This window comes from Neophocaena asiaeorientalis, unplaced genomic scaffold, assembly GCF_003031525.2.
Source record: "Neophocaena asiaeorientalis asiaeorientalis breed wild unplaced genomic scaffold, Neophocaena_asiaeorientalis_V1.1 scaffold72, whole genome shotgun sequence".
NCBI classification, from domain to species: domain Eukaryota; kingdom Metazoa; phylum Chordata; class Mammalia; order Artiodactyla; family Phocoenidae; genus Neophocaena; species Neophocaena asiaeorientalis.
Window position 1 is genome coordinate 2,267,956 of NW_020185336.1, and position 14,334 is coordinate 2,282,289.

Sequence of the window (14,334 nt, forward strand, 5' to 3'; positions counted from 1 at the left end):
CCCGGCCGAGCGTCTGAGCCGCCCCGGCCCGGAGCGCAGGCGGCGAGGCCACCGCACCTGCAGCGTGCTCGGGCTGCCGAGCCGGCACCTCGCCTCCCGCCGCCCGACCTCCTTCTCCCCACGCGCCGGGTCTCCCATGACGCCCGAGCTTCCCGGCCGGCGACAATGACCACTTCCCTGCAAGATGGGCAGAGCGCCGCGGGTCGGGCGGCTGCCCGGGACTCGCCGCTGGCCGCCCAGGTGTGCGGCGCTGCCCAGGGGAGGGGCGACGCCCGCGACCTGGTGCCGGCACCCTGGCTGCACGCGCGGGCGCTCCTGCCCCCTCCGGACGGGACCCGCGGCTGTGCTGCAGACAGGTAGGCAGCCCTCGGAGGGCGCGGGGGAGTGTCCTGGGTTGGCAGCCGGCGAAGGGGTGAGGAGGCGGTCCTAGGGGGCAAGCCATGTGCCCAGAGCGGGGCCAAGTTTGTGAAACTCTCTGAAGACAATTGCCTTTGAGCTGGCTCCTACCGGATCAGCAGGACATTGCGATCTCTCGGCGCCTTATAAATAGCATCACCGTTTCATTGAGAGCTTCGGATCTCTCTCGCCTCTGCCCGTCGGTGTGAACTAGGAGGCCGAGCCCCAGGCTGGCCAGCCCCCTTCCTTCTTGCTTCGTGGTCCTGCATTAAAAAAAAAAAATCCTTTTCTTTCATATATTTAAAAAATCATAGAATAAATGAGTTCACCTCCCACATAGAGTCTTACAGCGACCCTGGAGAGGCAAAGCACGGATTGACATTTGAGCAGTCTTGCTGTTCAGCAGGAAAGAATAGAGGCTTTAAAAGGTTTCCCAGTCTCCATAGCATTCAGCACTAAGTGCCTGTAGAGTTCACAATTTCGCACATACTTCAGGAAAGAAAAAGGATGCAACAATACAAAAATCTGTAGTCCTTTATATTCATACATTTAAGTGGTGCTTTTTTTTTTCTTCTTCAGATTTTCAAAGTGCTTCAACTTCACTGAAGTTAAAATTACTCCGCAGTGGACTCGAGTACATTAACACTAGCAAGTTCTATTCACTTAACCTTCTCAAAAACACTGCCTTGCAGTTTAGTATCTATAAGCACTTGAAAAATCAACAGACTGTGTGTGGGCAACATTGTGAATGAAATTTGAAGTGCAATGAACCACCGCTATAATTAATAAACCATAACTTCCAAAAGTGATTAGTAAAATAGCATAAGGATGAATTCAGTAAATGTTTGTAGACTTTGTCAATTTAGTGGATGCAAAACAGTGTCTAGCTCCTCAGGATGATTTTTGCATCAATAATTCTGCAGTCTGTATTTCAGCTTCAGGAAAATTATCAGAAGTGCTGGAAATGGGGTTTCCAGGCCTGGTGATTTTTTTTTAAAGGCCCCCAAAAAAGGAATACAAAAGAAGATTGATTTATATCAATTAACTAACTTATTTTGACCCATAGAAAGTACACCACAGACCTTTGCCATATACTTTATATAATATTAGTGTTGTCACAGAGTGGTGCATGCTGGCCTTAACTTTTTAATCCTGACAGCAATTATATTTTACATTCTGTTTTATGTAAATTACATTCTATGTTCTCTTGGTGTAGGAGAAAAAAGAAAGATCTTGATGTTCTGGAAATGCCATCTATTCCAAACCCTTTTCCTGAGCTATGCTGCTCTCCATTTACATCTGTGTTGTCAGCAGGCCTGTTTCCCAAAGCAAATTCAAGGAAAAAACAGGTATGCATTTAAAAGTGTTCTAATTCAAAAATCTTAGGAGTTCTACATCCATTTAGTCTTTAAGATACTCTTACACTATTAACAAAGTATTAGCATGGCCTATTTTAAATAACTCTATTGACTGATATAGTTCGTAGCCATTAGTTTCCTTCAGGGTCTCAGTTTTCACATCTGTATAATGGGAACTTTAAAACTTACATGTCAGGCTTTTGGGATGCGTTAAATGAAAGAATATATATAAAGTACAGAGCCTGGGAGCTATTATTATTCACATTGTAGGTGGGAGAATTATATATGATAACAGCTGAACGATTTTAAGTCAGAAATTGGAAGGGCTGGCAGTGGTGTTGGGGTGAGAAGGGGATTGACTGGTTCTTTTAATACCTTCTTTAATCTTTCACCTTTTCAACCCAAGCCAATGTTATTTACTAAAGGAAAGTGATAATGGTGAACTGTGGTGAAAGGTAATAGGAGTTTTGGACTCCGCAGGTTTTCTTTCATTTCAGCGAATTCCTCAGTTTGGAGGCTACTGGCTGCAGAAGGCAGATGACTTATAAGTGATGATTAGTTTATGAACTTAATTTTTATGATTTTCTTTCTTCTCAAGTTTCTATTTTGGGACTGACTTGAGCAAATTAAACATCAAGGACCAAACAACTATGGGGAGGTCCAAAACAATTATACAGTTTTTGAAAAAAAAATTAGTGTATCCTAGGATAATCCCATCTCTTTTGAATATGCTTTCTCCCAATTTTGAATCAACAAAACAAAGAGAAGCTTCACTATGTAAAATGTACCTTGTTCTTGCAAGGGTAGAAACAATAAATTTAAATAGTCAGATGCTTGCAACAAGGAGAGGGATAATGAACAGAGAGGAGAAGACAGTCAATTATTTTCCCCCATCTGTTGTTCTCTTTTGTTTTTTCAGCACTTTTACTACCTGTGATGGGTTTAATAATGTGTGTTTATAGTTTTAGGAATGAAGGAAATGCCCCAGGAAATAGATGAATTCTTGATAACATACAGTAATAATAGAGACAGTAGAGAAGCATTCCATGGGATGTTGTATTTTGATGGATGTCTGGTATAATAAGGCTTATATACTTGTTTTTTGGGGGGGAGGGAGGGGTTTGCAGTTTAATTGGTACATGTGCTTTTTGGATAAGGATTGGAGAAAGTGGGAGTAAATATTCCCAGAGCAGAGGTATGTTCTGAATTAGAGTCTTTGATGGGGGAGGCAAGTCCTTCAGTATGTGGGACTGAGACTTTGGATGGGGAGATGATCAGGGAGGAGACTCTTTCAAGAGCTGTAAAGACAGAGCCCAAGGAAAAAACAGCCCTGCTGAAATGTCTGGGCCTTTTAAGAGCTTGGCTTTGGGGTTAAGATATAAGATGGGAATGTAGATGATAGATTTGTCTGTGCGTTATGGTGGTGGAAAAGATCGATTCTGGACTGTCCCTATGATCCAGAATGGGAAAAGGAAATATCTGATGGTGGCGTAATAGGCATTTGGGGAATTTAATACATTGTTTCCCTATTTATGGAGGGCCTGCTATGTTCCTTGCACCATCCTAGGCACTGAGGCACTGAGCTGGGCAAAAATGCCATTCGAAGGGTGTTTATCAAGGTGTGACTTTGATTCGGGGTTGGGTTAAGACTTAGGAGTTGAACAGAGGAAGGAGAGAGGACGGGGTCTACTCCGACTTTAATTTTGTGAATGAGCACTGGGAGAATGCCTCATCTACCAGATGTGTCCAAGGGGCAGCGTTTGTTTTGAATAGGGAGAGAATGTTTTATGCTTGAGTTAATAGAGGGAGAAACATGAGAAAGAGAGTGGGTGTGAGTGTTAGGGTCAGGTAAAGGTTGTGGCCTAAGTATGGGTAGTCATCAGCCTAGAGTAAGACGTCTGATCTTGGGGAATAACATTTCTTCAGATCAGGTTTAGCAAATCGGCAACATGGGAAAAAGGGTGCTATGCTACCCTTGACTCTGACCAGTTTCCTGCTTCGGCCTTGTGTCCTGTTTCCACGGTGACCTTTTCAGAGAGCACTGCACCCACACAGACAGCTGTGCTGTTGCAGGAGCAGAGTTCTGGCCTGACTCCTGGAGACCAGTCCCAAAGGGGTGTTTCCACCTGAGAGGTGCCTTTCCTGCTCCCTCTGTCTTCCTTGGCCCAAAGGTTGGGGGTCCCCATGAAGAGAAGGTTATCCCAGAGTTGGGGAAGAGGAAGGTTCCTTTTTGCATTCTTTTATGTTCCCTTTTCCCCACCTGGACTTTGCATTTAGAACTGATCCTTTGTTTTTATTCCTTTGTATATGCTCAGTTCTTTGGAATGAGGGAGGTTTTGGGAACAGATGACTCTCAGTAATTCTCCCAAGCTCAGTGTCTTTGTGACACAGATTACCCTTTTACAAGATGATATTTCAGGCCCAATTATCTCTGACCTTTGGTTGAGATGAGGTAAATGACTATATGTGCTAGGTTTCTATTGACTATTATTTATGACTGAAACATTATAGGAGACGATGTCTCATTTCTTTATAGTCTGTCTTTCATTTGTTTTGTTTAACCATTCCAGTCATTTTAGCAATTCTTTTCTCCCCATAGAAAAAGTGAAGAATTGCACTTGTTACTTATAAATAAATGACCAGAAAGTTTGAAAGAATCCAGACTGGAAACGTTAAATTTCATGTGGCCTTTCAAAACCACAGTCAAAAATCATTTTACAGGCCATAAATATTTTTTTTTTTTTACAATTTGAGATGTCTCCATAATGCATGAGTGGTAAAATGCATTGAAGCTGCAAATAGGATATGCTTTATCTCTTTTTGCAAATAAAATGTCTCACAGTATACAATACTGTATGCTTGCAGTATTTTTATTTTAAAATAAGAACTAGATTGAGATAAAATCTGGATTCTTTATTCCCTCTCCCCACTTTTTTTTAATAGTACTGACCAGATATATTTTTAAAGCATATTTCTTTGTGTTTATCAATGAAGCAGATTTAAAGTGTATGTTCCATATACATGGTTCAGAAAAGTTACCTGCAATTTAAACTTTATATGAAAAGTGGCTTAACCTATGAATTTAGGTGTCTTACTTTTTTTTCTGATTGAAATTTACCAGGAAATCATGCTTTAGCGCTTATTATTTGAAGAAAGGGAAAGAATAAGATATATTTACCCCTTGCAAAAGAATCAGTTCTTTTCTCGAGTTTGTCTCCCCCCAGGTTATTTTTGTGCTTGGACTCAGTTTGTGTAGTAGCTCTGCTTAATTGCTTTCCCGGATTTATGTAGGATAACTAATTCAAAATAAAGCTACTGAAGATTTTAAAGATAAAAAATCACCTGTGAAAAACAGTGTGTCATGGAATGTTCAAGCTGGAAGAGATCTTTGAGATGATCTAGGTGAAGCACTCTTCTTTTACAGATGAGTAAGTTGAGGCTAAGAAATGCTATGTGGCTGATGGTGTCACAGCTAGGACCTGAAAATCAGATTTCTTTTTTTTTTTAATTTTTAAAATTTCTATTAAAATTATTTTTAAATTGAGATATATAAAGTGAGATATAACATTATATTAATTTCAGGTATACAAGATAATGATTTGATATTTGTATATATTCTGAAATGATCACAATAAGTCTAGTTAACATCTATCCATACATAGTTACAAATTTTTTTTTCTGGTGATGAGAACTTTTAAGATCTACTCTTTTAGCAACTTTCAAATATAATTTCTTGAGGCTTTGATGGCCCTTTCTTAGGAAGGTATAATTTCCACAGAAATTGAGAACCATAAGAGTAGCACAGTAATAAACCTGTATCAATTGTTGTTAGTTACAACTCTGCCCATAATACAAAAGCAGAGGCAACAAATGCCATTTGATAAGTTCCACCTAAGGACCTGGATTCCTTTTTTTTTTTTTTCCTTCCTCAAATATAACTGTCTCTTTGTGTTTTTTTCCTCTAGCTTTCTTCTATCTTCTCCCTAAAATTGATATGAAAAATCTATCAAATAATTGATCTATCAACAAGTAAGGTTTATTAGTTTTATTAATAACCAGATTTTGTGTGTAGTTTACAGTCCACAGTCACACTAAAGCCAGGAAGTGGGTCTGTCATCCACATTTTAAGATTATTTTTTTAAAGTACATAAACAGGAAGTGATTTGCCCATGCTTCCACAGTTTAGACAAAGGGAGATAAAAAAGAATGTCATTTCTGAATGTGTTTGCCCCTCACCACACTGGTTTTGGTTTATTCCATATTGAGTTAAACCTTTTTGTATATCTCAGGAAAGTAAAAACTATCTTCCAAATAATTAAGAAATTATTTTCCACATGCTCTGCCTTTGATTTCGTTTTCATCTCACATGTCAGGTACTATCAAAAAATAAGTTCATCTCTGTCCCCAAATTAAACAGCCTCTGATGTCATTCCTTCATGATGTCAGTAACAATCTTAATTTGTACCGTGCGAAACTTGTATGTGTGGTTCTTGTGTGGCTGTTGCATTATCCAAACTCAAATACTCGTTTCTCCAATATACACAGAAGTAGAAAGCAATGAACTATGCCCTTATATTCTCGTTTTCCAGATTCAGCATTTATCAAGATTTTGTCTCATTTACTTCATCTATTCCTTTTTGAAATTTTTATTGTATTTGTTGAAGTACAATAAATAAATTACTTAAAAAAAAGTAAAACCTGGACATCCTGTCACTGAATCCCTACCTAGTTTTGTATGCATTGCTGAAAAGTACATTTTTTCATTTAACCAACATGCCATTATTCCCTAACAAAAATAAAAATTCCTTGGTATCATTTAAAATCATTCATAATCAAATTGTCTTAGTTGGAATGATACATGAAATCCTCAAATTACAAGCTGGTTATGTTTCAAAATCTTTTTAAATTAGGTCTTTGGCAACTTAAATTTATGTAAACAGCATATCAATTGTATTTAGGTCCCCTTGGCCATTTTACAAAATCCTGTATAATGTAAAATGAAACGTAAATTTCATATATTTGCAGAAAATATAAGATACTTTCTCCACTCTCTCTCTTTTGTTTTCCCATAAAAACAGCACATAGTCTCTGCTTCTTTTTCTAAATCCATTTCATCCTCCGACATTTCTCTACAGTCTTGCTTGTCTTGATTGTATGTCACTGCCTGTGGCCCCCAGTGGCCACCCTGGTTGGAGTAAATATCTCCTCCTATTACTGGTTTAGCATGTGGTAACTGACTGGAATCTATCTTTGGAGAGAGCTGTTAGCCCAGTGTGTTCCGCTCTTATTCAGTCAGCTTTGGCCAAGGGGACACAGGGACCTGGACCGATGCTCACTCAGCAAGCGTTATGGAACAAATTCTGTGAGTAGGAAGTGCGAGTTCAGTAGGTATGATGTATGGAGGTGGAGAGGAAACAATGGACAACTAGTACCCTAGGGAAAAAAAGCTGAAGCAAAAAACAGTTGACATACAAACAAATTCTTATAATATATGAATGATAGATGGTAACCCACTGATTAATTTGGCTGACTTAGCCTCCACAGTTCACAGTATCCAACTCCTTTGCCTCAAAGCATTTAATTCACGTGAAGGGCATTTATTTGACAGTGGTTTCAGTTGATGCCACCCTACAGTGATGGTCATCTTCCTTGGTCCTTGTCCTGAGCCTGCATCTTATTGAGGTCCCTTAGCCTCTGATGACAGGAGCTATCAACTCAGGATCCTCCCTACTTCATGCTAGTTACCTTTGTCTGTAACAGAGACAGCTGTCTCTTCCTATTTTAAAACTTAACTCGCCTAGCAGATCTTCTGCTCATTAAGGTTTTATTTCCAGTTTGAAGGTTGCCTCTAATTTTTAGTTAATTTGCAGGATACACTTGCAGTCCAACCTTTATCTGTAACATAACTTTTATTTTTTAACTTCTTTGAAAGCTCAGCTTCTGGTTGGTTTTTCCCTAGGGGCATATATTATGTTCTATCAGGAGAAGGAAAATTGGAGTCATTCATGGTTCAATATAAATGTGGATCTTAATATAAAAAAGCTTTCTGCAGTTTTATGGTTGTTGCTTTGAATCATGTCAGCTTATATGGCACAGTAATAAACTCCAATAAACAGTGATTTGAGTAAGGATAAGCAGACTTGGGAATTGTCCTTTTGGTACTCTAGGTAAGGGATGGCTCAATGGAGAACCTAGGAAATGGCCACAAGTCTTTGCCAATGAAAGGGAGCGGAAGGGAAGCTTCCAGAATCAGTTTAGAAGACAAATGGGTGAGCTGACATAGGGAGAGCATCTTTTACTTCTTGTCCTCCCCTTTGCTTCCACTCATTGAGTAGTTTTCAAAGCCACAGAGAAAATAAACACAAACAGGAGGATTAACATTCTTAACTAGTTTACAAACGCTTCTGTCTGTTCCAAAAGATCCTTTTTAAGTTGGTTGTTGATTCACATGTATTTTTCCATAGATGTAATGTTAGATGTGGTGGTTAGGTTGTTAGGGCAGGCAGTAAAAGTTTTTTTAACCCAGGATAGCTCCCCCAGATGGTAGATTTACAACATCCTGTGTGCCAGTTTTTTAATACAGTTTCTATGGAAAGATGTGGGGCCATATGATGTAATTGAAAGATGTTGGACTAGGAATCCACAAACTTAGTTTTTAATATGGTCCTGCCACTGCTGAGTGATGTAATATGAGCCTATTAACCACACTTTCTGGGCCTGAGAGTGCTACAATTTTATTCTATTCCTAAAGCAAGTGATTCTAATGGCTCTTGAAGTACTAATGATTCCATAGTAGACGGGAGGCTTTTTTGGTCCCATTGTCCCCAGCAGTTCCCTCTCAGTCTTTGTTCAGATCTTCTCACGTGGTTACCACACCTCTATTGATGAAGAGAACATTTGGGTGCCATGGGGCAAGGTGAACAGGAGCCACCTTTATGGAGATGATGTGGGTAGGAAGGGGTTGGTTAAACTCGAAATTGTGCATCAAAGTCTAGGTCCAAATAATAGAGAGTCAGAAAAAGTATTGTATCTGGGAGGGGCCAGGTTGGGTGGTGAAACTGTATTTAAACTTAGAAATAAGGGTGTGAGATTAGATATGAACATCGGAGGCTGGCATAGGTTCAGTATGCACCTGGTTGTGCTTGGCTTACAGGGTTTGAGGTAGTTATAGCTTCTAAGTCCTTCTCTAAAATCTCTTGCTCAAGTCATCCATTTGATGGCTCAAGTCACCCACTTGATCACTCAAGCCAAAAACCAAGGAGTCCTCTTTCTGGCCTTCTGTCAAGTACTGCTACATCTTTCATCACAATATACTTGAATCCATAAACTTCTCTCTGTCTCCACCGCTACCATCCCAACTTGAGCTACTGTCTTCTGACATTTAGATACCTTATAAATGGCCTCCTTGCTTCTATTGATACTTTAGTTTATTTTGGTCCATTTTTCATACACTTGCTAGAAATGCACTTTTAGAAATGTAGATCACATTATCTCACTCCCTAGTTGAAAACTTTTTGATAGCTTAGGATAAAATTCAAAATTCTACCTTGGCCTACAGGATTCTATGTGGTTTGGCTTCTGTCTATGTCTTAAACTGTACTTGCATTCTACTCTTTATTCGTTATACTCCAGCCACAGTAGAAGGACAGTCCTACCTGAATGTGAACTTGGCAAGCTTTTTTCTACCTCAGAGCCTTGAGCTTGGCTGTTTCCTCCATCTGGAACCTTTTTTCCTGGTTCTTTACAAAGCTGACTCTTCTTTATTCTTTAGATATCAGCATAAGATCATCTCATCAAGGAGGCCTTTTTTGACTAAAGTATCCGTCTACACAGTTTTTTCTTTTTTTTCCATCCTATCACATTTCCTAGTATATTTCCTTGGTTGTACTTACCATAATCTGAATTGTCTCATTTATTTATTTGCTCTAATTACTGTTTTTCTTTCCAAATAAAATACTTTGGTTTTGTTGTTCTTGGGTTCTTTCCTTAAAAGAATTAATGAGTAAATGGATTAATGAAGATAAGTAGTTAAAACCAATTTAACAAATTATATTTTGACATATTTATTCTAATCATGATTAATCATCTTCCTCCTCTTCATCAAATTTTAAAACATATTTCTAATTTTGTGAAAAGATTCTATTAACAAAAACAAAGTTATATACTAGGCTCCTGGACCAGTGAGATTTTAGCAGTATATGTCTTTTGCTTCCGTTACACGCATAGGAAATTTTGATTATGTGCAATGACATTAACGGATATATTTCTGATTTTAATCATTATTCTTATCTAATGGAATTGTAAGTGAAAAGTGCATGGTGAATTGTTATACTTCCAGCGTATAGTGTTAAAAATCCACACATTTAGAAAAAATTAAGTGGAATATCAATTGGGTTTATAATACGGGTCTCTTAGAGCAAGGAGTAGATGTTAGCAAATGTTTTAATTGTTACCTGTTAACGTCATTGGTAAATGATTTAGGCCAGTGCTCATGCTGTAGAAATGGGGAGACATATACACCATGGATATACATGAAGACTTTCCAAGAGATTTACAAACTCAAATATTTAAGATAACCAGTTTTCAGATCCTCATCTTCCATTTGTACTTTGTCCTAAAACCCACCTGTGTTCACAGTAACCTTCTCACTTGGTGCATTACCCCGGGACATGTAAACCTCTAGGGCATCACACACAGGGAAGGCTTCCTTTAATGATTAATCAAAGTACCATGAATCAGAAGGGGTTCCTGTCTATTTATGCCTTATATTTCTGTTAAGGGAAGACGTAGTTAGAAATAAGGATTTTGGCTAGTGTTGAAACATTCTGAATTCAGATATATGATGATGTGATGGGAGTAATGACAATTTTCATTTTTCATTTTTCAATGTTCATTTACTGACTTCAGTTCTTCCCTCTACTGACTATTGTCAAACATATGTAGCCTTTGAGGGAGAGTTTCCTAAGAACAAAGCAGGTAGCGCACCAGTGGGAAACACTGAATGCTGAAAATGGCCTTTTGTGATGTATTTTCCACTATTCTCACCACTTGAGACGCATCCACAGCTGAAAAAAAATGCGCCTACAAACATCTGATGTTATATATAGGTTAGTGCTGTGGGTGAGGGAAGTTCTCTGGGAAGCTGACTTGGAGCCTAGTTTGCCTGCAGGAAGTTTACTGGGGCTCAGAGCCCTTGGAAACAATGCCTATGGGATGGACACAGGGACAAGTTGGGCTGCAGTGCAGCCACAAGAGGCATCAGCTGATCCCCTAGGAGCTCAAGCTGGGATGGCCTTACAGAATTGTTCAGAATTAGGGCACAGAGGCTGGGCTGCCCTGCAAGGACCTGATCTTGGGTATGGTGGCTCTCTTCAGCTGAGAGCAATGGCAGGCAGGGAGGACTTGGCTGGGTCTTAGTGACTGACACACTAAAAGCTGGGAGAATTAGTGCTTCACTCCTGAAGGGGGCAGGCTTGGACGGCATGCTGCAGCATCTACAATAGTTAGTAGTTCGGATTATTTTAAATGTAACAGAAATCCTGTTTGAGGCTACCAAATTTTTGAAGATAAATTGGATAAAACTCAAGGATATAATTTATACATAATTTCTTTCAGATCTTGTGTCTTAATATTGTCCTGTTTTATCAAATCATATAATGAAATTTTAATTCCAGTCAGTTCCCATCCTTTTTTATCATAAAATATGTTAACATTTTCCACTTTCCATTAATAAAATATACTAGCTGCTAGACTAATTTTTAAAAGTATATACCATTTGCTTTCATTAAAACCATAAGAAAATTTTATCATGATGAATACTACAATTAATGAAGCTGTTTCTAATTTTATACTTAATTGTTAAAAATTATATCCAAAAGCTGAAAATCAAGGTAGAAATGTACACTCACACAATTGCCAAAGGAACTCCATGGCCTTCCTAGCACTTTGTCATACTCCTCAGAACTCTTAATTCTGTATTATTTTAATTTTGAGAGCTTTCAGCTATTTCTTTTAAAAGATATATTCCATAATGAATTTTTAGTGGTCTCCAAAATCTTTTTTCTTAGAATACTTATTGATAACTCTGTTTGAATTGAAAAGTAAAGTTGGACTGTATTTGATAGAACATTAATCTGATTTGGCTGATTGATTTGAGAGTGAGGACTAACTTTTCCAATTATATGGTTGACATTTTTCTTAAACTGAATGAACTAAATTTACAGTCCTAAACTTTTTTTTTAATGTTTAACTTAGAAGGATTAAAAAAATATTTTTATTGAAGTATAGTTGATTTACAATGTTGTGTTAGTTTCTGGTGTACAACAAAGTGATTCAGTTTTATATATATGTATATATTTTTTCATATTCTTTTCCACTATGGCTTATTACAGGATACTGAGTATATAGTAGTTTGTACCTGCTAATCCCAAACTCCTAATTTATCCCTCCCCTATTCCCTTTTCCCTTTGGTAACTATAAGTTTGTTTCTATGTCTGTGAGTCTGTTTCTGTTTTGTGGATAAGTTCATTTGTATCGTATTTTAGATTCCACATATAAGTGATATCATATATTTGTCTTTCTGTATCTGGCGTACTTCACTTAGTATGATAATCTCTAGGTCTTCCCATGTTGCTGCAAATGGCATTATTTCATTCTTTTTATGGCTGAGTAATATTCCATTTCTATATACATATCACATCTTCTTTATCCATTCATCTGTTGGTTGCTTCCATGTCTTGGCTACTGTAGATAGTATACATCCCTAAACTTTTGATGAAAATACATTTAAAGCACATTATAAGACAAAAGCATTTTATCAAGAAAATTAGAAATAATGCAAAACCCTCATCAGTATGTTGGTTTAGCCAAAGTGTGATAAAATTAACACTTTTCCCTCATATTTTTCTGAGTGTTTTACTTTGAACAAAGTATATTTAAGTGAAAGAGTACCATATTGTTAATGGTAAAACCTTGTTGATAAATTGTCCAGAAATTGAGAAAATGAGTGAATACGATTGGGTAACAAAACTTTTCCAAGTCAGGTGGTTTACATTCATTGTTTTCAGTTACATTATAAGAAACCTTAGTTGGTTTACTGGATGATGGGTCATTAGAAACTATTTTTAGCTCAGATGGAGTTCAAAGATTGTCATTGCCTTCTACTACCTCTGCACTCTTTTCTCCCTGACTCAGCTTAGTTTTTCTCTCTAGCACTTACTGTAATCTGGCATATTACATGTTCACACATGTATCTGTTTATTCTTCCATTGCCTTTTCCCACGAGAACATGAGCCCTGTGAGGGCAGGGACTTTGTTTTATATACTACTCAATCTCCAGCAGATAGAGCAATGCCTGGCATTTAATAGGCCCTCAGTAAATTTTACTGAATGAAAGAATAAATGAATGAATTAATGCATGGGGAAGGAGCAGAGGAAGTAGTTATTATTAAGGGAAAGAATGAGGGAATATTTGAGAATGTACTGATAGTTTAATATAAATGATAAAGAGTTTGGAAGGAAACTTAGGAATGTGAATTTTGTTTAGTTACTGGGAGAAGTCTGACATTGCTAGATGTTAAAAGAGATCCTCATCAGGATAAACATTTGAGTATTGATTTACCACTATTAGCACATTCTAAATTTGGATAACCCCTGCTTAGAATAAATACTGTTCTTTGCCTCTTTGGTCTCCTTATAAGCGTTTTCAGTCTTACCAGCCCAGGAGTGCCAGTTAAAAAGCATGTATGCTTTATGGGACTAAGCCCAGTAAAAGCTTTTCAATCAACCCACATTCACAGTGGAAGATTACTTTCATTCTTGGGAAGGATGACACATGCGTGTGAAGCCAGTATTCAGATGAAAGGGGTACTTTCATATTATTTAACTGTGTATTGGCAAGACTCGGGCCAGTATCTAGTTTCTCTTTAGAGACATTTTGCGTTATATTACAGTACTCGTACTGTGCTGTGCCAGGGAAATTAAGATCAGCTGGAACACTCTGTAGGTCATTGGCTTAGACTCTTAGGGCACTGGGAACTTGATGTTTTGTTTTCATGACCTCATTTAGGCTGAACCTGTCTTTGTCTCAAAGGCATAAGGGCCCCTTTACCAAACCATGTCTGTACCTTGGGAAATGTATGGGAAAGCTTTAGAGAAAAGCGATTTGAAAGTATTGGGTCAACCTCCATGTAAAGAGTACTTGATAAATTAGGACTTTTTAGTCAAGAAAGATGAGGAGGTGGTATAATTAAAGTCCCCTCAACATGGATGTAGCCATCCAATTCCATGAAATCTGAAAGATACTTTGAAGGTTAAAGAAGATAGTTTTAAGAAAAATGAAAGGAAGACATGTTTACAGGTCATGTTGCAGTTCACGGGCCTTATGCTCTGGCAGATGCTTTCTGCAGAGATTTCCAGAGGACGTCACTCTTGTGGAATGAAGCACCTCCTCCATGTTTCTCAAAGTGGGAGTATATGGCGTGTATATGCATATGGGGTGTGTGAGGATTGTGGGAGGGCCATATGGGAAGTTGCACAATAAACACGGAACACTTTTCTAGAACAATCATTTTAATTGAAA

General features: G+C 38.1%; 1 protein-coding gene across 2 annotated transcripts in view; it reads left to right on the forward strand.

Annotated features, from left to right (window-relative positions):
- Positions 1-1,618: 1,618 nt before the first annotated feature.
- Positions 1,619-14,334, forward strand: part of GRB14 (growth factor receptor bound protein 14) — a 121,036-nt gene continuing 108,320 nt past the window's right edge. The window contains exon 1 of one of the 2 annotated variants that reach the window (XM_024736002.1): positions 1,619-1,745. In XM_024736002.1, the coding sequence (XP_024591770.1) occupies positions 1,644-1,745 (102 nt within the window). In that variant the 5' untranslated portion in view covers positions 1,619-1,643. The remainder of the gene's footprint in view (positions 1,746-14,334) is intronic. The other variant, XM_024736004.1, reaches the window with a different exon arrangement.